This window comes from Pempheris klunzingeri, chromosome 8 (genome assembly GCF_042242105.1).
Source record: "Pempheris klunzingeri isolate RE-2024b chromosome 8, fPemKlu1.hap1, whole genome shotgun sequence".
Taxonomy (NCBI): Eukaryota; Metazoa; Chordata; class Actinopteri; order Acropomatiformes; family Pempheridae; genus Pempheris; species Pempheris klunzingeri.
Window position 1 is genome coordinate 5,428,090 of NC_092019.1, and position 24,903 is coordinate 5,452,992.

At 42.7% G+C, this 24,903-nt stretch overlaps 1 protein-coding gene across 1 annotated transcript in view; it reads left to right on the top strand.

Moving 5' to 3' along the window:
• The window catches only part of LOC139205776 (intermembrane lipid transfer protein VPS13B-like), a 309,322-nt gene that overhangs the window by 190,897 nt on the left and 93,522 nt on the right, over positions 1–24,903 (top strand). Inside the window, exons 32-34 of the mRNA XM_070836087.1 lie at positions 9,325–9,528; positions 13,866–13,992; positions 15,476–15,619. Of these exons, the coding sequence (XP_070692188.1) occupies positions 9,325–9,528; positions 13,866–13,992; positions 15,476–15,619 (475 nt within the window). The remainder of the gene's footprint in view (positions 1–9,324; positions 9,529–13,865; positions 13,993–15,475; positions 15,620–24,903) is intronic.

Below are 24,903 nucleotides of genomic sequence, written 5' to 3' on the forward strand. Positions count from 1 at the left end.
CCTTTCTTCCTAAGGCCTCCTTCACTCAATCAGTCCCTGTAACCTCTTCCAACACTACTTGCTCCTCTGGCTCTGTATGCTTTTAAGACCTCTGTGAGGGGCAGATACTCTGTTCAACAGAGGCACAGAGGGGTGACATGTTAGCATCATGTCTTTCTCATCTCTCAGTTCCCTTTAATGAAATAAAAGGCACAATCCAGTCTCCAGCTCAACTCAGACACAGCTGAAGCTCTGTTTTGTATGTTTTTGATTTGCTACTTCTTTTATTACCTTTTTTTTTTTTCTGTCCATTTGTTTCTCTTTGTTTTTTCCCATTAAAGGTTCTCAGTGCCTGCAGCTGCTTGGATGTCGGCATGGTGGTCAGAAGTTTTGACATTGTGTTGTTTGAATGCCATATTTTCACAGCCCTGCCTGTTTAGAGTTGTGGTTTGTCAGGAGCCTGGCCTGCAGGGGCCACTTCCTCCCAACTGTTCTGGAGTCACTGTACAAAAGTACTGACTGGCAAGAGAGGAGAGGGGAGAGAGAGTGAAAGAGGAAACTGGAAGAAGAATAGTAAATGATTATTAGGTAATTATGTAAAGAGAACGTATACAAACAAAAGAGAAAGCGGAAAGCAAAGAGCAGGTGTTGTAGCAAGGAACTACTGAAGGTGGTTTATTTTTCAGCAGAAAGGCTCCTCTTCATGTCTCGATCATTATCATCTTTCACTGAGTTATTTAATGTTTTATACGTTGTTTCTTAACAACTGCAGTTCAGTCTTAAGACTCAGTCTGTCTCATGCAGAGGTGTCCTTTTCTGTCACTTTCCACAGCTTTCACCTCCCCCATCTCCCCTCTCTCTTCTGTGATTCTCAAATTCGACATGATTCTTCCTCCTTATTGGAACAAGGTGCAGTGCCAGCAAACACAGAAACAACCAGGCTCAGGCTGATTGTTAGGGAACGCTGTCATTGCACGTGTTCGGTATGACAGGCTCCAGATGAAGCTGATTGAATGCAGCCTTTATTCCAGCTCTCACCTCCTGCACAGAAAGTCTCTGAAATGTTGCATTTCAGCAACCTGTTGATGGCATCCCAGTTATCTCTTCTTATATGACGTTTCTATCACTCCTTATCTCTTGGACCAGTCTCTTTCACCTTCTTTCACACCATATTTCCCATGGCTTACTTAGACACTCCAGAGAAAGACGCCGTCATTAATGTTAATGAGTTTATAGGTTTAAGCTGTTTTTTCTATCACTTCATCGAAGATTTTTTAACCTAAATTTCTCCTTAAATCGTTTATCTTGAGTTTACATTGTCAGACTCAGAGCTAAGCTACAGTTATCCCTCTTCTATTTACCTCAATCTTTAACTTCAACGGCATTTGTGCCACATTTACACGATCTTTCTTCTTGATTTCAAATGTAGTTACACTCTCCCTTTTCACCATTTTTCCCTCCTTCTCCCTCCCCCCAAATCAACTGCAACACTAGTGGAATTAGGTAAGCGAAGGAGTTCACCCCCACCCCTCCACTAACTGATTTCCTCAGTTAGAGTGGGAAAAGGGGGGAAATCTCCCATATAGAAATGTCACTTTGTATAAATACACTCGGTGGTTTGGATGAATGCGAGATCCGCTTCAGAATTATAAACACTGGCTCTGCAGTCATTTACAGAGGAGGAAGAATTAGCTGATGTAGGAAGCATGTGTGCCCCAGATTATTGTAATTATTTTATGCTGTTTTCCCTTGCTGACACAAAAGTATTTGGACACTATCTCATGAGAAACCGGTTGTAGTTGTGTAGTCTTTGGTCGCACCAGGGGCTCCTAAGCCGCTTTCATATTCTCAAAGTCCGACCTGTCTCTCCTCAAAGCTTGTGATTTAGACATAAGTTTTTAATTCCATTATGTGGGAGCTTCCAGCAGCAAGCCCGTTGTATTTTGTTTCATTCTGCTTTTTGTTTGCTGGAAGGAAATTTGAATTAGAACAAAATGTTGTTTAAGGTCAAGGCAAACGTCAACGAGAAGGACCTACTGTTTTAGCTATCTGATTACATGTTTGTTCAGCCTGTCTACTAAACCTGCAGCATACGTTAACCTAATCAAATATGGTCATCATTTCCCTGACTTTGTTTAGGAAAATTTTCATTCTTTATCCGAAGAAGGATAAGGCCTTGATATGTAATCTTGTTGCTTTAAACATTTGTCAGAATTCAATAATTGCTGTAAACAATGTGTAATCAACTTCAAAGTGCTCTGCCAAAGACCCTCATTTTCACAGATAAAAATGAGCATCCTCAAAACTACACACAACACGCCTGTGTGTATACTAATGTGAACCAGCTTGGCAATACTGAACCGCTTAATCAATATCAAGTGGAAAAAACAGTAGTGGTTCATGCTGTTGGATCCATAAAGTGGGCCTAATTTTACAGCTCCATAAAACACCCTCCTTGCCGGAGCACGAATTGAACAATTTATGTGCAGGAGTAAATCACGAGGAATGCTCTGAAGACTTTAACCATCATAGAGTGAATGTATATTGCATGTGCCTGTGAGCATTGTGTTTTAATGCGTAATGTGTTTCCAGTTTTGCCATAGATTTTTTTGTATTTACGTGTGCTTCTATGCCTGTCTGCCCTGATAGCGTGTAGTTATGGTTTTGAGGACTTCAGTGTGTTTCTGCTCAACAGTTTTAGCATTTGGAAATGATAAGAGGAATATGCACCACTGTTCCATGTATTTTCTGGCAATCCGGACAGCATGTCTGATACAACATGTGAGGTGCAGCTGTACAAGTATTGCTCTCGCTGTATCATCAATTATCATCAATCTACTTGAAACTGCGTCAGCTGGAATAAATGGTTTTGGTCCTGGGTGATTCTGACTCCTTCATGTTTCAAAAGAAGTTTGATTCACTTCAGGCTTTGTCAATCAGATCAGTGAACACGCTGAGTGCCTCGCCAGAGACCAGGGACAGACTTTGGATCTGGAATCTTCCTCCAGCAAAAGGATCATTTTCCTTTAATTAGTGTAAAAGTAGCATTGAGGTATGTGCCTGTTCTACTTTTGCTTGATGAAAATGACTGCATAGGAGGACAAGCCAGATCTTTGGCTACTCCTGCCATGTTCCCCAGTGCAGCCAGTTATGAATAATCTATTCCACGCATGTGTTTAGTGATTAATTAAAGATAAGGCCTCTCAAATTAAAATGGTGGTGGGATTACATCATTGTAAAATTGCTTGGTGGGGACATAAATCTGGTTTCAATCTGAGGTCTGAGGAAGTCAGCGAGGCATTCCCTTCACACCTCTGCATCAGGGACCCACTGCTAAAACTCTGCCTGACATGTTTTATAAAAGCAGCATTATGTCCATTTTCAGAGCAGGGAGGAAGCATATCAAATCTGTTACTGCTAACAGAGGAAGTGATTTCACAAGCAGCGGCCCACTCACTTTTATGGAGAAAATGGTAGCTTTGTCCTTCAGTGTGTGACACACACACACACACACATGCAAACGCACGTGTAGTGAATTTGTTGTTATTTCCAGCAGCAACTGCAAGTGCGTACATTGTAGGCAACGATCTGATGAGCTGATGCAAGCACACACACACACACACACACACACACTCACACAAACCTGTCAGTCATTTTCAGCAGCAGCCACTACTTCAGATGTTCCCAAATGAAGATCTTAGGTGCCTTTTTCAGTAGATCCGTTGCAGATGTACCTACTGTATAAAGGAATCCAGTCAGAAGTCAGTGCCCTTAAAAACCCAGTGAATTACTGTCCCAGGAATGTTCCATGCTTAGAGCTACATGCAAGCAGAACCAGGAGAGGAGCATAGTTAAGGCTAAACAGACCAGGCAATGTGTGTGTCAGTGCGTCCATGTGTGCACGTGTGTGCAAAGGCAAAGCAGAACAGAAGCAGTGGAGATGAGGACGACATCTGTGCGTTTCAATAAATGGCCCTTGCAGTGCTGTTAGCAGGGACAAACTGCAGAGCACTTCAGAGTGAAATGTAAGTCTGGAGTTGCATCAACATTCTGACTGATTTACAGCCAAGGATATGTGATATTATACGGCTTTAAAAATACTCTTGTTATAATGTGTTAATAAATGAGTAAGTGTCCATTATGGGATTGTAGCAAACTGTATGTTTTTGCTGTTCAATGAATCATGGAATATGATGAAGAATTAGCGGTTTAATGTGTATAGTCACTGGCATGCGCAAATTCCACGAAATACACATCAGCCAAAGCCAAATGATGTATCTGTTCAGTCTTCACTCGTGGCTGCTTTGCTTGCGACATGGAGCTTTGATGCAGGAAGCAGATTTTGAATTAGTGCATGATTAGCCTATAAATTACAGCGGCCAGTCTGACGTCTTTAGCAGGCCATCAAGGCAAACACGTGTTAGCCAGTGTCTTCAGAGCCAACACGTCTAATACCGACTGTGTTTATAACAATGTAACGTATCTGACATGTAAACTGCATGGGAGATAAAGGACTCCTGTAAAGCGCAAACACTGACTTTTGCTATATACCGTGTAATTGTAAACACTTTTTCTCAACTCCTTACTATTGTGTGCCATCGTCATGCGGGTGGTATGAGCTCAAGCTAAACCCTGCTTGTACTGTATATAGACAGTGTCCTCCTAAGATCTTATGTAAATATGATATAATTGGTGGAGTATGCGTGTCTTTAAAGTGCAATCAGCCTAATGAATAACAGGCTTCTGTTGGGAGAGATGAGTTATACTGTTGGGCTAAAAAAGGAGAGATTATTGTGTTTTTGTCAGCACATCAAAGCCCAGACACAATGCAGGAAAGCAGTAATTTATGTTTACTGTGTGGTATGCCTGTGAGAAAAAAAAAAAATCAACTATAGATTGGAGTTGTTGTACTTGGCCTAAAACCACAAGTAAGTGCCTTGTTATTGCCAAATGTGACAAATTTGGAACATCGTTGCAGCTTTGTTGTCTTGGATATTATGATGTTTTTGTGACTGTGTTTGACTCCTGTTGAAAAAGCTCCACTCATCAAAACTCATTTTAGCAGCAATGGTATAAAAATCCCTGAGTGACTGGGTCTTATATTCTGCTGACTCGCCATGTTCCACGACATCATTTTCCCCTCTCACTCCGAGGGCTGCTCAGCGTTCTAATTCAGATCCTTAATTACTATAATTGGTAGATGCAAATTAACAGCAATTGGACTTGACTGGGGTCATAAATCCACAGCTCAGAAGTTGCAAAATTTCTGGCAATTCGGAGCGGACCACCGTAGGCAGGGGTGCTTAACTTACTAAGTAATTGCAAGTTTCATGAATCATGATGCGTATGAATTCCCCCTCGGCACACACAAAGGCCCAATGGGACTCCCCTGTAAGCCACTGGGAGTCATAGCAAATGGATTGCAAGCCACTGTTCAGCTTTGGCCTCTCCACAACAGAAATACCATGGAGGCTGCTGGGTGCTAATGGTGTTTGGCTAATAGCATTTGGAGCCATGGAGAAAGAATATCAAAACCTCAATTGAACATTTTCCTTTTTAGAATTCATGGATGAGTGATACTATTTTTGCTGGTCTTACAAAAACTGGTTGCCTCTTGGATGTTACTCTTTGAATGAAGTGGAAGGGACCCCACCACAAAATTAAATGACACAGCAAAGCCATGCACCGTTAATGTTTCACGTAGCATGTGCTCTTTCAGCTCAAATATACAGTAGTTTGGGTCTGCTCAAAACAGAGAACATGGAACACTCGTGAAATATAGCACATCTGTGTACAAACCTAATTTAGCTTGACTTGGCCGAATTAAGTCTGAGATCTCAATGAAATTTCTACTCAGTATGTATGTTCTACCAGGAGAGAAGAAGCAGAGGGCCCCATCTCTCTTAAACACACAAGTACAGACTCATGGACACACACATTTACATACACTCCTGCCTCTGTTGAACGTGTAAGCAGACATGTATTGCATGTGATTGTTGGGGAAATGGAGTGAAAAACAGGTCTGGGGTTGTGGGTTCAGGTTGCGGGTTTCAGAGTGACGAGATCCAGAAGACAGCGGCGCTTGGTATTACCCCGGTGTTTCCTGCCCCGCCGGCCTGGGGCAGGGGACGTGGATGGGGGGATGGATGGAGTTTGAGATAGGAAAGTGGGAGGCCATTTAAAGCCAAGGGCCACGATACACCCTGCCCCACAGGATCCCCTAGGCAAGAGGCTTTGACACAGCCCACTGCTCCCACACTCCTACCATCGGGCCCTAAGCCCCAACCAGATCCCGCTGTGGTTAGTTTTACAACCTTGAACCACGGTTAGCTTTCAGAACTGTTGCATGGTAATCAGGCTCTCCCAAGATTCCACTTTCGCTCTTTTTCAACAAGCCCTTTTACTCATTTACCTACTGGCTCTGTTCAATATGATTCTGTATCCATCTAACACTGTTTAAGTGTGTTTCACTTTATTTGTCTTACAGTTCACTCTCCTATCATGCAAGTTCTATACTCCAAGTCTGGATATGATTTCAAAGTTGTGCTCAGCAGCAAAATAAATCCTTTGCTGGTTACACCTAATGCCTCCATGGCATGCAGCAGCGCTGTGCGTCTGCGTGAGCTCATTAGCTGCTTATCAGTATACAGTATACAGGCACATTAGCTAATGTGTAACTTAACTGGTGTGTTATGCATGTGCCCAGAAGGTTCCCCTCTTGAATCCTATTACCACTTCAGCACACAATCGCAAATCTGCTACATGTTAAGCACTCAGTCCTCCCACACGTCTACTTAATAACACAAATCTTGATTGATGCTCTGCCCAGCACATGCGTAGACCCAAAGAATGCTAAACAGAGGAACATAACTTGCAATTAATTGCCCATTTGTAAATTTGTCTGCATATCTTCTGTTCAAAGGAATTTGGAACATCATTATTTTTTTCTCAGTGATGAAGTACCAGTGAATCGCTCTTTCCAAGTCCTGCGTTCAAGATACATAACACTGCCATGCCTTCACTATTTTGTCTGCTGTTTCCCACTGGAGGGCTTGAATTGGATGAAGGCTTTGACTCTGAGCCATAATAATGTTGGATGGGAGCCCTCATATTTCAGCTCTGATGCGAAATCGGCCCAGTGGCTTTTCGGACTCAAATTGGGTTTAAATTGTGTCAGAAGAGGGAGAAATGTTTTTTAAAATAATAGCCATGAATGCCATGAAACAGAGCGTTCTTACTGCAGAGCTTTTGATCCGTTTTTATAAATAGCAGAATTTTGTCGTAAAAAATAATGTTTCTGTGGTCTTTTCCTGCAATTAAAATCAGTTTGGCTCATGAACAAGGGCAAAACTAAGTACTTGTGTTTGAGAAAAATTTCTCTCCTGCTTTCTCTCACCCCGTCTCCCTATCCCTCCCTCCTCGCCTTCCTCATCTGCGAAAGCATGTCATTTATGACTTGTTATTTTCATTTTGCTCTATATTTTCCACTTGGTAGTGGCAGGCAGATGTCTGATAATGGCATGTGAGACCCAGAATAAGGGTGTGTTCCACCTGCCTCGCTCTGTATGTTTTTAGTTCGTCCATGTATATGGTGGGCAGGGTGAGTGCCGTGCTTTCCCAAGGCATTCTCTGATTCCTCTTGGCCAAGCAGTGTGGTCTTCACATGACCAATCAAATATGTCAAACCGCCAGTGTTTTCCCCCCACATGTACAACAAGAAAATCTGGCTTCAATTATTATTGCACCCCAAGGGGAACTTCCAAAATTCCTCCCCTGCTCATTTGTCAGAAATGAAGCTCTCTTGTTTCCTGCGATTGGCTGAAATATGTCTTTTGATATTAAATCACACCGGTTTCCACTGGCTGCATGACCAAGACAAATGTTTATCATATTTATTTATGTCATTGGAGATGACCCTGCAGCTCAGCAATGCAGAGACTTGGCTGCTGACTCCAATGTAATGTTGATTGTGAGTAAGAGACTCTCCTAAATAAGCTGAAGTTAAGAGATAATTTGGAAAGCACATGAGGTAACTGTGGTTTGTTTAATGTGAAAAATACAGTTTGGGGTTGGGGAGGGTGATGGAGGTACTGTTACAAAAGCCCTAATGAATCTAGACTGACACATCCCACCCAAATCTTACAGGGCTCTTGGTTTGATTTATATTATACTCTGTTGATAAATGTGGTTCCAAATGTTGATTAAGGATCTGTTTCACTTGTTTGTATGTCAACAAATCCAGCTAAATCCAGTTATACACCTCTGATCTCCCATTGCCATTGTTTTTGTACTTGGTGCGTATTGTCATAACATCACGCTCTGGTAGAGGCCTCTCCAGTGTGGCTAAGGGAGAGAAACGCTATATGAAAATTGCCATTGACGTTGCCGAAACAAATAAAACTACTCATGCTGCCGCTACATCTGTAGCCATTTTAAGCCCTTATTTATACCATTTAAGCTCTCATTTGAATTCACCAGCACAAATAAACATATCATAACGAACCGAAAGCCCTGATGTCATATGCAGATGTTGAATTTTGATTATTCCTTTTGCCTCGTGAATTCGTCAGGATCTTGTCTCTCAAAGGCAAAATAGATGACATCATTTTTTCTTGGCGCTGATGGGACAGTGTTTGCTCACTAGACTTGTAGCAGTTCAACTAAAGAGACAGCGCTGCCCACTCCTGACATATCTCTCCATCTTTTCTACCATATTACAGTTTGTGTATACTGTAGAAGTCCTGTGTTTCTGGAGACAGAAATAGAAAGAGGGAGCCAGTAAGAGCGCCGGTCTCCAGACTACTGTGACGTCCAGCCAGGGGTTTAAGCAATGTTTACTGCCAATGATAAGCTGGCATGAATCAGAACTTTATAAAAGGCAAATGATTTCACCTGAGGCCTGCAGGGTTATTTATCGGAGGCCTGGCCATACAAGCACCAGAGGCTTTGATTTAGTCATAAATCATCCTGTACGAAACTTTGCTGCTGCAGAAAGAAGTCAGTAGTGGTCAGGGCCTGCTGCCAGGACCTCTTTACTGGTTCAGTGTAACAGACTACCTGGTCTACTCCTGAAGTCATGTGCTTGTAATTGACTATATAAATACAGGCTGACTCAATACGACCCCTTCAACTGTAAATAAAACCTCTTCACTTTTTGTACATTTTGTTTAGCTGAACTTACATAACTACTTAAATGTGACTCAACCCCTCAATCTGTTGTCGACTTGATACGCTTTGTCAAAGATCTATGCCTGAACCTACCATGGGTTTCCTAGAATCATCAACGCACTGCATGAATCCTAAAGTGCCTCGACCAAATAGCCTTTTCCTCTCTCTTCCCGCTAGACGTGCATTGAACCTTGGCATCCTGCGTGACCCGGGTTCAGAGGTGGAGGACCGTCAGTACCAGATCGACCTCCAGTCCATCAACATTGGAACGGCTCAGTGGGAGCAACTCAAGCCAGAGAAGGAGGGAGTCAAAGGAGGTGTGTCAGCGGAGAGCGAGAGAAGCTCCCAGAACCCGGCGCTGGAGTGGAACATGGCCAGCAGGTCAGGAGACACGCTGCATGTTACCATTAAGGGAAAAATGATGCTGTACATATGCACCAATGAAATTATTGGCAAAAAAGCACGTGAACAGCAGCATCTTATCTCTCTCTTCACAAAGTGTTCTGTTGTCTGCAGTATCTGGTGGAATCACTAACATAACTACCTCCACCACAAGCATCTACACAACACAAATGCAAGCTAACTTCCCAGTGAGTTACAACAATGAACCAACATCACAGATGAAATTGACCACTTAGTAATCCAAACACAGCCGTATATCTCAAGGGTCAAACCAGGACTAAAAGGGTGTGATTACTGAAATGACATTCATCAGGCTCACCAGTCGTTAAAAACGTACACATTAATGGATAATGGTAGCATGATTTGATATTTTCACTATTATCAATCAATCCAATAAAAAGATGACTATAAATACAACAATAATTCTTTACTGGTAAATGAACACTGTTGCTTTTGGATGAATCCCTCACAATGATTGCACCAAGTATAATTTGTATTGCTGCTAGATTACATCGTTACACCCCTAGTCAGGTGCTGTATGTGTGAGATCTGCAGTGAATGTCCCAAAATGTATCTCATCACTCTTGATGTGGGAGCAGCAAGTAGTTATTGAGTTAGCTCCCTATCATGCAGCCTCTCCATGCACAGTCATAATTACAAACCCTGTCATTTTTTTATAGACTCGGGAGCTAAAACAAGCACGAGTGTAACAGCCTGTTTGGCCCCACATCCTTTTTTTCCACTTGTTTTTAGAGGGAACAGGCCCAAAAATCACAGAATCACAGGCAAAGAGTCCAGATTTGTTCCCTGTCAACTAAAAATAAGCCTTGTGGAAGAATGCAGCGCAGAATCAACACGGGCCTGATTAAGGGCAGAGTGCTCTCAGGTCATTGGAGCACAGAGTGAGACCGGCTTGGATACACACACCTTTCACACACATACTCCAGCTCACATACCCTTTAATGTACACGCACACAAACAATCAGATATACTCATCATGAATTTTCTTTACTGTATGTCTCACACGCTCACACACACAGTGTGATAGTGTTTGGAGCCCTGCCAGCTAAACACAAACTGCTGCTGGTAAAACCGATGCTGAGCCCTTCACTCTGCTGTACGACCCTCTTATTGTAGCAACCACCTTGTTGCATGTGATGCCCTCTCTCTCTGTCTTCCCTCATTTCCTGACAGCTCCCTGCTGTACACTATCCAATGAAGGCATTTTTACCCCCAAAATACCTTAAAAAGTATGTTTATTTACCTTCTCTAATATGAGCCAACACATTTTGTAGACAGAATTAGGCTGCTGACTACACCTTTTAGAATAAGCTCCAAACTTGTGAAGACTTGGGGTAAACATCATTCTAAAAAGATGGGAAAAGGAAAATGTATTTATTTTTGTATTTATTTTAGTTTAGTTTCATATTTGTTTCACTTTTTCATATTTTAAATAAACAAGAAAATAAATGTTTACAATGGAACATGCTTACTCCACACTTGTTCATTCGGTAAAAGATGAATATTCTTAAGCCTAATTGTTGATATTTCATCTTAGTCATCTACAGCAGATGATGAATTCAGTCAGAGTGACTCAGAATGAGTAAGCAAGTAGACCTTTAGTTTTGACATTTCAACAGGACAAAGGAGTGGACCTATGGGACAGTATCTCGAACCATAAGACCACCCTGATTTCTTTTTACTCTCCCTCTGTTTCCCCAGTATTGTCGATTATCTATCCCAAAGTCCTCCTTTGTTTTGACCTTCTCTAACCTTGACAACCATGGCCTATTGTAAAACAGCCCTTTAAAGTAGCGGACTTGGACCTACGCTACAGTCCTGCACTCTTATTACTGAGTCTGACGAGCTAGCTTATGAGCAAGGGACTACTGAGGCTCAATCCACTCGCATTTTCTCTTTTTTGCTCCCAATTTGTCTCTCTGTCGATGAAAACAGGGCTGCTTGGGCCCTGTGCCAAAGCCAGATTGTCTGACAGGGCAATGAGGTGAGATTTTGGGCTCACACTTTGGGCTCCAGAAGATGCTGAATGCCTTTTGAGTAGACTCTTAACTTTCTTTAGACATACTAGAGCTGCAGGTCTGGATTTCTATTCAGAACTTGATTATGGGATGACCTAACATGTAGCTCAACAGTTACTTTTTTACCCAAGGGATTGACACACAGTGTTCTACTATAAAGAAAGTTTGACATCAGTGATGCCAATGCAGTGTGGCGTGGTGAACAATATTCTAATAATCAGAAGGTTTTAGCTGCATCTGTGCTCATTTTCATATCCTTAATGACTGATTTACACCAGTAAGTATGCTTCTGTGTGATCACACTGAGAGGGTCAGAGTTTCTGTTGCTGTTGAGGTTTATGAACTTCACCCTAAATCTCACTTTTAGCTTCCAAACAAATCATTCAGGGTGGCTGTGGTTGCCTCCTCGTTGCCCTTTCTCCCCGCCGTGGCAGGAACATTACTGGAGGTTCTGTTGGAAAATGGGCTTTGCTGTACTGCTGCGTGTTGCACTGTATACCTCAGCGTCAGCCACTACCACGAGCTAGTCATAACTGAACATGTGATTTAAAATGTTCCAACACACTGAGGAAAGGGGAGTCAAGTTCACAGCTTTACTTGTCTGCTGCAATCACCCGCAGAAATACACCACCTCGGTTGTAACAAGTTTTGACACACACCACTTCCAAAGTTCACACCTTTCCCTCATTCCCTACATCCATACCCACCCCCCACCCCCCCATCATTGGACTCATGGCATGTTCTCACTGCACTGTTGTGCGTTCAATTCCAGTAGTTGCGGATCTGCAGTGGCCTAGGTTGGCTTCCTGAGGTTTTTGCGAGGAAATTCCAACACCATGGATGCACTGACAGGATCTGTCCTCATCACAGTGTGTAGTTGCCGGCTAGGAAAGACCCTGTGTCATGGAGCTGTGAACTCTCTCCATCTCCCCTCCCGTCAGCCTCCCACTGCAGGCCTCTCTCTTTTTGTCCATGCCACAGATCTCTCCACTTACTGTTCACACCGTGCTGCTTTGTATAAAAACACAGTCATTGTTTCTATCGTCTGTGCCTTGCACCACACCCATTCAAAGGTACTCACACACACACATATACAAACCCACACACAGTTCTTCAGCCCAGCCAGAGGACCCCATATCACTGGTAAACCGAGCCTTACGCCTCTTTGCTCTGCTGGTGAATGATAGCACCTGTCCCCTGCAACGAGACACTCATTGTTTCAATCCCTGTCTGAGGGGAGATTAGCAAACACCAATTGGCCTCACAGATCATTTCAACTCTGAATTAGGCCTCCCTCAAACTTCTACGCAAAGAAATGTATCAGAAAATAATCCCTTAAGGGCACTGGTAATGCACATTTGTGTAGCAGAAGTGAATATGATATTGGTTCTGGTTAAGTACTGTACTCGAGGCCACCTAGAAACAGGGCCTTTTATAATCCTGGCCAACTGTAAATATTGGAAGCCGTGCCGCTTGATTGTTTTAATAGCAGCAGATGTGGCAATTAACACCACCTTATAAAGCCCACCAGTATATTTGTTTTACTGCTAACAAATGTTCCCACAAATATGACTTGATTGTGGGAATGAACATTAGTGAAATGGAGAGAGTTGATGTGAGAAGGTCTCTATTTGATCTTGTGTATACAATTAAGGGGTGTTCCCAATTGAGACTTGTCAAATAACGTCTCACTCTGTCTCTGTAACCATATTCAAGCTTCCAGCTAAAATGTGTTAGACCAGAAATTTAAAAAAGCTCACTTATGGGAATATTTCACAGGTCTGGCCTGCAAGAGAAAATCAATTTTGAAGTCTCTTATTTCGGGTTCAGCTTTTCATCCTACTGGTTTGAATTTAAAAAGCCAGAGGAAGTTTGAAATGTGTGTCTGTCTGTCAGCTAAGGGCAAAACAAAAGCTCAGTTTTTAACAGTTTGTGGTTTTGACTGTGTTGTGTTGACTTGTCATTCCCAGGCAGATGGGACAGTCTTACAAATATTTTACAACTGGTAACCATAACATGTTATTAGTAAATAAAGGTTGAGTAAAGTTAGTGAATAAGTGGTCCCTTATGGTTGCTGTTTGTATTGTAGTGTAATGCTAGGATGACTTCAACACCAGGACAATATACTTTTAACCAAAGTAGAATTCAGCAACTAATACTTCTTAAAGGAAAATGTCCATTACGTTGTCATAACCTATACCCATCACATAGTTTTTAGCAGTTTTTAAAAGGACAAAAGTTTGCCAACAGTCTGATCCAGTATGTATTTCTGTTCAGTATCAGGAGGCACCAGGAGCGGCGGGCCATCCTGACACCAATCCTGACTGACTTTTCTGTTCGGGTGACTGCTGCCCCAGCCATCATCTTCAGCAAGAATCTATCCCCTGACTGCGGACAGGCAGAGGTCAGTATCGACTTAATACAGCTTTGTATAAATCCAGGATTACATCTCAATGTTTTCATCTTTCATCTTTGACACGGTACGCTACTTAAAACAGACTATGAGGTGTTTCTTTTCCTTAATATCTGATCATTAACAACAACAGGTCCTCAGGATGCAGGGATTTTCTAAGAAGTCATAAAATGCATATTTTTCTTCATCTACTTTGTAGAAGTTTTTTCACTACTGCATTGACATCTTGTCCCCTTTGACCGTGGCCTTTTATAACCATGAATGTAACCATTACTCTCACAATTCTTTGTCCATATGAAAATAGACATTGATTATGTGAGATGTCAGAAGTATTTATGTTTTTCCTCTGAACATACAGTAACTTACTCATTAGGAATCCCTCAGCCAGTCTGCCATGTAATGGAGGCTTTTGACCCACAGAGTTCAAACCTTTCTGCTTATACAGCTGATGTTTTCTGGCACGGCTCTTTGAGACTTCCTGCCTCTTTGATGCCTCGTCCGTCCACGCTAACGTGCCCCTTGACAATGCGTAACAGCTAATCCATAGTTTGCACTGACACACACACGCACACACACACACACACACACACACACACACACAAACTGTGAACTCCCTGAGATGTGGAGATTCAGAGCCAGTAACAACACAAACAGGACTTTGAACTTCAAAGTGTATTACAACAATTTCTATAAGAAAATTCATGCGGATTTTCAACCAACTTCTAAATGTTTCTACCAGATTTTAAACATTCTTACCACACAAATGTAAAAGCTAAAATTATTAATTATTCAAATCTGCAAATTATGATCTACATCCACGATCCACAGTCTGTTTTCATTCACCACGCAACATATTCTGTTATTATTATTCTAACCTTATGATATTATGACCTTGTGTGTTGCAATGACTGCTACTACAACTGCTAATGATAATTATGATGAGAAAACTCTTAATATGTTTTATACATCTAAATGAGAGAAAAACAAATACAAATGGTGATTTAATGTTACAGTGGATATTGAATGAAATATTAGCAGACATTTTATGTTTTTAAACAGTGGGTTTGAATAGATTATGTTTACACAGTAGTGGCCAAAGACCATTGTGTGTAGTTACTACAGGCCTGGCCCATGTGTGTGTGGTTCAACCCAGAGTGTTAGTGAGTGATATCCTGTTAGATGTAGCCTCCAGGCTGAGGTTTGAACTGCTGGCTGTGGGTGGGACCTTGGGGAGGTCAGAGGGACAGGGGGACTAGAGAAATACTGAGCTAAACGGAGCAAGACGGAAGGGAGATAATAAAGTAAATAGGCTAAGACTATAAAAGTGAAGAAAGAGAGAAGCAGTCCATGAAGTCACAAACAATCCCAGTGTGTTATTGAATGTCTTCCCTGCTCTCTCCACCCACCTCTCTCTCTTCACTCACGTCCTCCTGTACTATCTCCCCCATCTCTCTCTCTCTCTCTCTCTCTCCAGGAGGTAGTGGTGTGTGGCCACTCTCTGGAGGTAAATGTGACCAGCAGTCTGGATTTCTACCTCAGCATTGCCCAGGTGCAGCTCCTGCAGCAGCTTCTCAGAGACAACATGGTGGGCATGGATGCTCCTGAGAAAAAAACTGAGGTACATACTGTAATCAGAAGATGGGAGTACAGATGTGAAGCCTGGCCCCATTGTATGCTCATACATCACACCTTGGCCCTCCGATCGGAGGGCCCCGATCATCACAGCACGGGGCTTTGCCAGCTTCGCTCAAAAATCCATCATGACTGTTCTCCTGATACGGTGCCCCTAACTATCACCCTTGACTACTTTGGGTGATTCTAACACATTTAAATATTTACTCACTCAGAGCAAGGCAGTTCTCTAATGTGACCTTAGTTTACTGTGCTGAGCTCAGCTGCAGCTTTCAGGGTCCTTGCTATTGTTTACAGGACAGGGAGCTCCCAGGCGCCATTTGCCCTGTCTGACCGCTTAATAAAGCTTTCTAATGGAACACAATATAAAAATATTTACCAGCTGTGGTGAGGATGGGAGTCGTAGAGGAGCGAAGGGGACAGGGGAGAGAAGAGGAGGGGGATAGGGATGAAGTGAAGTGGGTTGACAGAGTGGTTTTACTGTTGTTACTTCTCTTAGGGTTCTTTGTAGGAGGATGTGTGCACTGACGTGCACTGGCTCCGTCAGATGACTCACACCCTGACAGAGGCTTCTGTAAAGTGACGCTGTTGGCTTCCCAGAAGAAAATTAAATATCCATTGATGGGATATTACAGTGATCACTCTCTGTTTTCTGTAGATGTGCTTGACAGTGCAGTCGTAACTGCTACAGACAAGACTCACAATACCTTCTTTTTATGCCACCTGAACGCAAACCAACATCACAGAGTGAAATGTTCAAATTGACATCTTACAGTCACACTGTTTGGCAGATTTACTATTCTAACACTATAGAAAGAAATGAGAGAAAGACATGGTTTGCTGACTTCTTTATTTATTCATTTATTTAGTTATTTTTACAGTTAGTCCTAAGGAGGTGCCTGCCGTGCATCTGGTTTTGATTTGGGTGATCTCGGAGCCCTCACCCCTGACTTGTAATGATTCATGGCTTGATGCTGTTGAGGGGCAGCTAACGGCTGTGGAGGGTTCATCCAGGTTCAAGGCAGGATGAGAAAGTTCAGCTAGCAGCTATTCTGGGAGGTCCATTTGCAACAGTTTAAAAATAAGAAAATGTGGTTATTTACCAAACTTTTAAGTTTAAAGTTCTGTTTCACCTTTTTTTTTTTTTTACCTCATGACAATGTAAACCGGGTATCTGTTCCAACTTTTCCAGAAAGAACTAGCTTCACATATATGCACAAGATTTTCCTCTATAATTTCCACTGTTTTCTGTGCATTTGTGCTGAGCAGCTCCAGAAGAGCTGGGGATCAAGGGTGTTGCTCAAGGGCACTGTGACAGTAGCTGCTAAGTGTTCTTTTCCCCAGCCATGATTCCCAGTTTATCCAGGGACAAGTCTTTGTTCAGAAAATCACATCTAACCACTGCGTTATTGCTGCCTTCAGCTGGCTTAACTGAAATTGAAAGGACCCATAGATCCAGAGTGATGTAATATAATGATCATCCTTCCACTATTGAGAAATGAAGAATATATGCTTGGGAAAATACCTCTACTTTCATTTAATATTGACTTTTTGGTCACAGTTGTTGAGAACTCTGTGTTTAACTACTTTTATTATACCATATTAATTTCAGGTGCATTATACCATGTTCTTTACTCATTTGGTTTTATAGTGGTGCAGTTATGGAGCATAACAGTATCATTAACACTGAGGTCAGTCAGTGTGTGTCTTCACCTCTGTGCAGCTGCAGAGCATGGAGGTTACTCTCAATAAATGTGGTCTGGCTTTGACTTTTTGGACACTCTGTGTAAAACTATTTGTACCTCCATCTATCTCAGTGTCGTAAGTCTTTTGGCGACTGCGTCCGTCCGGCTGCTTGGCCCAGACCCAGGAGGGAGGCCAGTATGAGTAAGACATGGTCGATCCGGTGTGTTCCAGTCTGCAGAAGCTCATTATACAAGCTGCAGAGCCCTCTAGTGGTGCTTTTAACTACAGCATTGTGTAACTCCACGCTCAGACCGTTCCTGAGGGCTGCTTCTCTTCTCTTGCAGTCTGCTCTGCCAGCAGCCTGTCTACCCCCTGCTAACGCATTAGACACACCACCATCAAATAAAATCGGTAGTATGCGCACTGGCGTTGTTTAGAGTTTAAGTTTGGAACAGGTAAAGGCATTTGATATAGTTAGAATGAACTAACTGGATAGAACAAAACAGATGCCTGTCCACCCGCTGCTAATAGGTTACAAATAATAATCATAAAGTGCAGATGTATTTGCATTGCCAGCTTCCACAATATCAAAATCTGGATTTTTTTCAATTCAAAGCTAACTTCCGTGATGATATTTATAGTACTTGACAGTTTTGTTTGTACTTCCTTTATACAACCTGTTCAAAGGATTCAATTAAAAACAGGCCGTGGATCTCAAGCATCTGGTGCAGGGGAATTTTGTTGTGCTTCAGAAAAGCATCTCCGCTCTCACAGTCAGCGCTGTCCCCAGCAAGAGTTTAAATTAAACACTGCTCCTTGCTTACTTTCTCTTATTTCCATCTCATTTTCCGACCCTCTTTCTTTCATTATTATTTATTTATTTATATATTTTTTTTACATTTTTTTTCTCTCTTAGACATTTTGAGATCACGCTGTTTTTGCCTTGAACATATTCTCCACAATCCCGGGCACTGATTTCAAACAGTTCCCATCGCCCCTCACAGCTGTGTTTTATTGTCCGGGTTAATGAATTTGTTTTGTAGGGGCTTTTGGGTTCCCTGGCAGTGGTGAGGCGAGCCAGGCGCGTGGGCAATGTGTGCAAGCCTTGTGTGTGAGTTCAGTCATTTCTAATCACCGAGCTGCGCCTTGAGAGAATCTGTCCACACACACATCTATTATGATCCTTACATGCTTTCATACGGATGCTGTCCTAGATTATTATTTTCTTATAACCTTTACATTACATTTACTGTGCATTGCAGCCCGTTGTCCACAGTTTCCACATAAATCATGTTTGAGATGCAAAGCGAATGCAGCATGATTTCTAAGCAACCCATAAGTAGATTTGTTGCTCTTTAAGTCACATTATTAAAATGTTTATCGCAGCATTAGCTTCGGTCCGTCACAGTTTGACTTCATCTCTGTATTTTTTGGTTGATGTTAATTATGATAAAGTGAGGCTGGGTTGAGATCAGGCAGCTTTCAGCAGCAGGAGGTCCCACAGTCAGGGAGCTATGAATAGATGATAGAATGGCTTCTGGGACTTATCTCACTGCTCTGTCATCACCACTGTCACCCAGCAACACAGAAGTGTATACCCTCACACACACACACACACACACATGTCCAAACACACACACATAGATACACATGGCCCCCACATTCTCTGCGTGGTAACTGCATGCAGCCTTTTATTTGGGAGCCAGTGCTGTAATGCTGTTTTATGACTGAACAGCTGACCTGTTGTGCGTCTGCATTCTGTGTGTCAGCTCTGCTATGATGTTATTTGTTCTTCAGAGAGAGCGACAGAGAAGTTAATGACTTTTTGTGAAAGTCTGCAAATCCCTCCATCTTCCCGGCGGCTTCTCGTTTCGCTCTCTTCTCTCTCTTAACGACCACTTTTTTCCTCCACACAGACACCATATCATTCTCTTATTTGCCACCTTAATGCGTCCCTGTAGATTCACAGTGCACCCTCTCATTGTTGGCATCACTGTCTGGCTGTCATGCAGTTGCCACAATGGCAAGCTTCCAAAGTATTTAAGTAATGTCCTACCAAACTGGTAAAGAGCAAGAATAGAGAGTATTTCCCTTGTGTCATGTTGACATGTCCCTCTCCCTCTCTCTCTCTCTCTCTCTCTCTCTCTCTCTCTCTCTCTGACACACACACACACACGCAGAGGCAGCCCGGGTCAGCCATGTGCTTGTACCACAGTGTGAGAGGAAAATACCCTCTGGTGCAGGGGAAGTCCCGCTCGGTTTCATCCTCCACCTCATCCTGGGATGATTACACGCATGGGAAACAGGGCTTTAGACTTCCTCCAACACTCATGCACACACACACACTGATGCCAGTGCACACACAAACACACACACACTACAGGCAGTACCCAGGTTCGGGACAAGGTATCAGGCCTCACAGGAACATCTGAATCACAGTTTTTAGTGAACACACATGGGGGAAGCCTCCCAATCACCCATTACCAGCCTTATCTCTACTCTTCCTCTCCCCCTTTGCCTCTCTCTTCTTTTATTTCCTTCCCTTTTGTATCACTTACTAGTATCTACCACCTACTTTGTCTTGGTTCTCAATCTCCAATGTCTTTTAAACCTTCATCCAACTCTTCTTTCATTCTCCTTTTTATCACATTCCTCTCTTTTCCATGCTCTTCATCTCCTCTCATTCATTTCTTTTTCCCTCTTGGGACTGGCACGGCTCCTTGTTGGAAAAGTGTTGGTCCTTCCAGCGCTGGCTTGTTAAGTAACTCGCTGGCTGACAGTGGAAAGGAGTTCCTCCTTTGAAGACAGATAGAATTTGACAGTGTGTAGATTATGATATTACTGCACTATTACATCTGTGTAGTCTTAAACGGCTGCATTACGGACACACACAAGCTGCACTCTCACGCAAAGCTGGACTAATGCACCACTACAGGCAGCGAGGTAGATCGCCAGCCCAGACTAACCGCTGTGAGAAGTTAATTTACAGTAGGCACGGACACACTCTGGTCGGTAGCTGGTTTGGTTTGTCAGTGGGTTTGGAGTGCAGGTTTAGGTTATTAGTGGGGAAGAGGCAGTGTTTTACTGTGTACGTCATCCACACAACTCAACTACAGTTTAAATGTGAGTGAAGGGTTTCTCTTTTTTTTAATCATGATTATTCCACAGATTTTGAAATATGTATATTGTAGAAGCCAATCAAGAAGCAGCAGAGAAGTCAGCAAAGACACCTCAAATTTTCCTGACATAATTTTTTTTTGCTGGCTTCGCTTGTTTCGTATGTAAAATAATAAAATCTTTGAGACAAATGAAGACCTTCCTGCACCTTAGTCTTCTCTCCAAATGCTACTAAATGTTTCACTGTGGGAGAATGGAAGTTTGGTGACCTTTCCTGCCCTCTTGTATAACAATTTAGCTCTTGTGCATGTAGGAGTTTTAGCTGAATGTCAAAAGCACATAAGACAGCTTATCTAAGCCATGGTGTTGTTGACAAGCTTGGCTTGGTGAGCAACCTGGGGCTGGATCCCTGTCTGTGTATGTTTAAAGTAAACCATTTCCAAGACCGCTCCTCTTTGTGATGAGTGTTTCATATTGTCTCGTAGCTGTTGAGCTTTGAGAACTGAATTTTCTGTCTCGACCTCCGATCTTTCCAGGACAGTGAGGTGTCAGAGGAGCTTTAATGTGCTCTGCTGGCCAACCGAAATAGGGAGACATTAGATGAGAGTGAAAATCCGAAGCATGGAAAAGGAACAGAGCAGACAGTAAGAGAGTGGAGACAGCTTGAGCGAGGATGGCCAAATGACAGAAAATGCAAGAGGGAACAAGGAGTAAGGGAGAAATCCAAGGAGATGAGACATGACACAGTGAGAATAATAGAGTCTGAATCTGGTGTTTGCTTTGATTCCTGGCTCTGTGCTTTGTGGCTCCAAAGTATTTGTCTGTAAATGTGGGAGCTGACGTTCCTGAGAGGTCACTTCTTAACCAGTCAACCTGGCTATTAACCCTCTCCAAGGGCCAGATCCCTTTCACCCTGACCTCTTCCCATCCTGCTTAGTACTATTTTCCTTCGCCCTGTTGCTGCTGAGAGTAATAATAAATAAGGCTCCCTGCGCAGCCATCTCCTTTTCCATTTTGGCTGCCTTACATCTGTTAAGTAAGCGTCGTTGTCTCAGCTTATCTTAAACATACATATTTTCATAGCCAGTGTTCATCTCACTGCCCTTCTTTTGTTATGAAACCGTATCTTTTTTTCCCTTTTTTGTTCATGTCTCACTGACCCTCCTGTGTGAATCAACTGCTAATTGACAGCCAGTCATAACAACTCACCTTCCCTGTTCAGCCCCAGCACCCAAACCAACCTTCTTCTCAAAGCGTAACCGTGGCACATTGTTAAATTGGCCCCTTGGAAACTCAATCTATTTGAGATCAGTAGCAGCTGAATTTGCTCTCTCCTCAATCGGTTTTGGCAAAATTGGCGTGAAAACTCCAGATAAAATCACGCAGGTTGGAATTCTATTAGAGTCTGGAAACAAACGGCGCCTTTGAGGAGAGGAGAGCGGGCCCCCACCGTGAACCTGGAGATCGGGTGTCGACTCAGGTGAGGAGGAGTCAGGAGTGCCCTCTCTCTCTGCCTGCAAGGGAAGCAGGGTCACCCACCCAGGGGACTAGTAAAAGCAGGGCACACCAGGCCAGCTAGTGCAGACTCATATGTACACACACCATAGTAGACTTTGTTCAGTGAAAAAACCCAGAATTTCTGTCTGAAGAGGTGAAAAGAGGAAACAGATTTTTTTTCCCCTCTACACCTGTATAAGCAAGATTCCACCTAGAATAACAGGTGATGGAGAGTATTGAGTTTTCTCTCCCTAACTTGGATGGTGCAGTAAAAGTGTGTGTGTGAAGAGCGTACATGCACAGACATGTATGTGGATGTAGATGTTTGCATTTGGTGATCCAAATGTACAGTATCTGCTTCATCCTGCTTCTTCTTCACAGTGATTTTTCAAGTCCCGTGGTCAACTGGAGTACTACTGAGTTCCTCTTGGACTACTCTCAATAAACTAAATATTTACCCTTACACAAAATTCACACATCACTCCAGGCTTTTGGAGGATTTTCCATGTGTGCAGGGCAGGCACATTTTGTTTTTTTCCGCATCTCTCTGCTGGGATGTTTTCCAGGTCAACTTGGAGTGAAATATTAAATATTATGCATCCCCACATTCAGTCTTAATCAAAGCAGAGATTATATGAAGTGGGTAAATGAAGTGAATCAAATGGACTGTAAATATCATCAGTAATTTTGATAACTATTTTTCAAATTACTTGAATACCTTTTGATTTTTTTTTTGGTTGGCAAAACAAGAGATTTGAGGGGTCTGGAGAATTTTGATTTCACTATTATAGACAGTCTATAGACCAAACAGTATTAATCACTCATTTAGAAAGTAATCAAACACAAGTTGATAGTAGAAATGGTCCTTTGTTGCAGACCCAACTGATATCTGTTTACTTACTGTCTTACTGTGTCATATGTTTCTTCAAGTGCATGTCCAAAGAGCCAAACATGACTCTATGTATACCTCGAGTGCTATCTATGAATGTATGTGTGAAATGAATGAAGTCTTTGTACTTAAGGCTTGCGACTGACCCTGAAACCTGATAGAGGCATGTAAACCCAAATGAAGTCTATGCAATGATAGATATGCACGGATAGGTGCCATATGCCACTTGAGACCCAACTCAGAAACATAGCTCAGATGTTTTGTATAATCAAGAGGTGGGCTTGATTTTATACCTCACCTGTTTCAGTTTGTCTGTTTGGGGCTGCTCCAGTGGTTCAGATGTGCATGACAAAGATGAATCATCTGACGCACCTCACATATTCCACCACTTGGAATAGTCCACTAGCTGAAATCACTTCTTGATAATGTCTTCAGTTGGGCTGCAGTATTTTGAATCGCCAGTGCTCCAGCCAGAACAGAAAATGTGTGTGGATGTGTGTGGTGATGAGTTACTTTCACGGATGAAAATTTTACAGGTGTTCCCTCCATGTTTAACTCTGCCTCTGAATCCCACCAGTGCAGCCAAGTTATTTGGTCTTAAACACCTGAAATTGTCCAGCAATGTCCTCTGGCACGGGGCTTGTCTAATTCAGCCAAGGTATTCTGAAATCTGGAGGTTGTTTTTGTGGTCAGCTTAGCTTTTTCTTTCTTTAAATTTAGTATTTACTTGTACCAGTGTGTCCTCTCGCCATGTCCTCCATATCCCCCTTACTGAGGCCCTCCCCACTCCCAGGGGGTCTTGCATCATTCTCCTTTGAGAACCTAACATACAGCACATCAGAGCCTTTGTCTCACTCAGCCCTGGGAGGAAATCCAGAGAGAAATTAAAGGAAGATTACTTCAATCCTCCTCTTCTAATTTCAGCTCTGTAAATAGACAGTGAGCCAGGATTGTTCTTGACTTCACGCTGCTCTTTGAATTTGTGTTTAATCTTATTTGTGTGTTTGTGTGTACTCATTCCTGAATGCGTATACAGGCTGTGGTGTCCGTGCAAGGGTATGTGTGTGCGCTGGCTCCCCAGGGTGCAGGCTGATCACAGGAGCATCACTCGCAGTCTTCAGCAGTCCACCTGGGGCTCATCTGCCCCCCTCAACACAACACCTCCCACCCTGTCCTGCTGCAAACATCCTCGTCTCACCTCAGGTCGTCATTGTTTTCCCTGCTGTTGCTGTTTCCCCGTGACCTTGTTACTAAAGCAGAGAATACAGACATGGCCGCCAGGCAGTGCAGGGAGGCACTTCAGAAAAACACTTTTTGACCTAATGAAAGGCATCTCTGCTGCTTTTTGAAGTCTCACAGACGTCTGCTTTCATGAACCACCGAACCCATGTTGAAGACAATGCAGTTTGAAGTCTCTTTTGTTGTTTGTTTGTTGAAAACATAATGCCAAAGCTAATGATGTTAAGTTGAAAGCTTGGATGAGTGATCTTGAGGGCCAGGCTGAAACCTGATGATTGCTTTGCTGTGTAGCTCTCTGCCGTACTGTGGATGTGTTTCCACTGTGTGCGTGCGTGACCCACTAAATATAACTGATGATGAAATGAAAGAATTACATTAAGGTGCTTACATTTCATTCTTTGTATGGACTGGACTAAAGACACAATAATAGGCATTTAAAATCAAATTGCAAATACAAATGACACACTCTCTAACAAATTCTGAGATCTTACATTTCACTCACATGCAGGATTTCCCACAGTAGCTCGCCCATAGACAGACGCTTCACGCCCACAACTTTCAGACGCCACTGTCACCATCAAGCCCACCTCACTCAGGGACTCCTGGCATGTGTGAACACTGGAGCCTGAATATTAGATTAGAAAATTACCCCCACACAAATCTCCAACCTAAATAGGGTTGGTGACAGCTAATGAGAGCCAGTTGTTCTCTACTCCATTCCCATGGAAAGACGGAAGAGAGGACAAAGGGAAGAAAGTCTGACGAAGACTCTGCTGCTATTGAGGCCAGGATCACAGCAATTAAGACGGACCCCAGGGTACTTCTGTCTGTCATCCACTTTC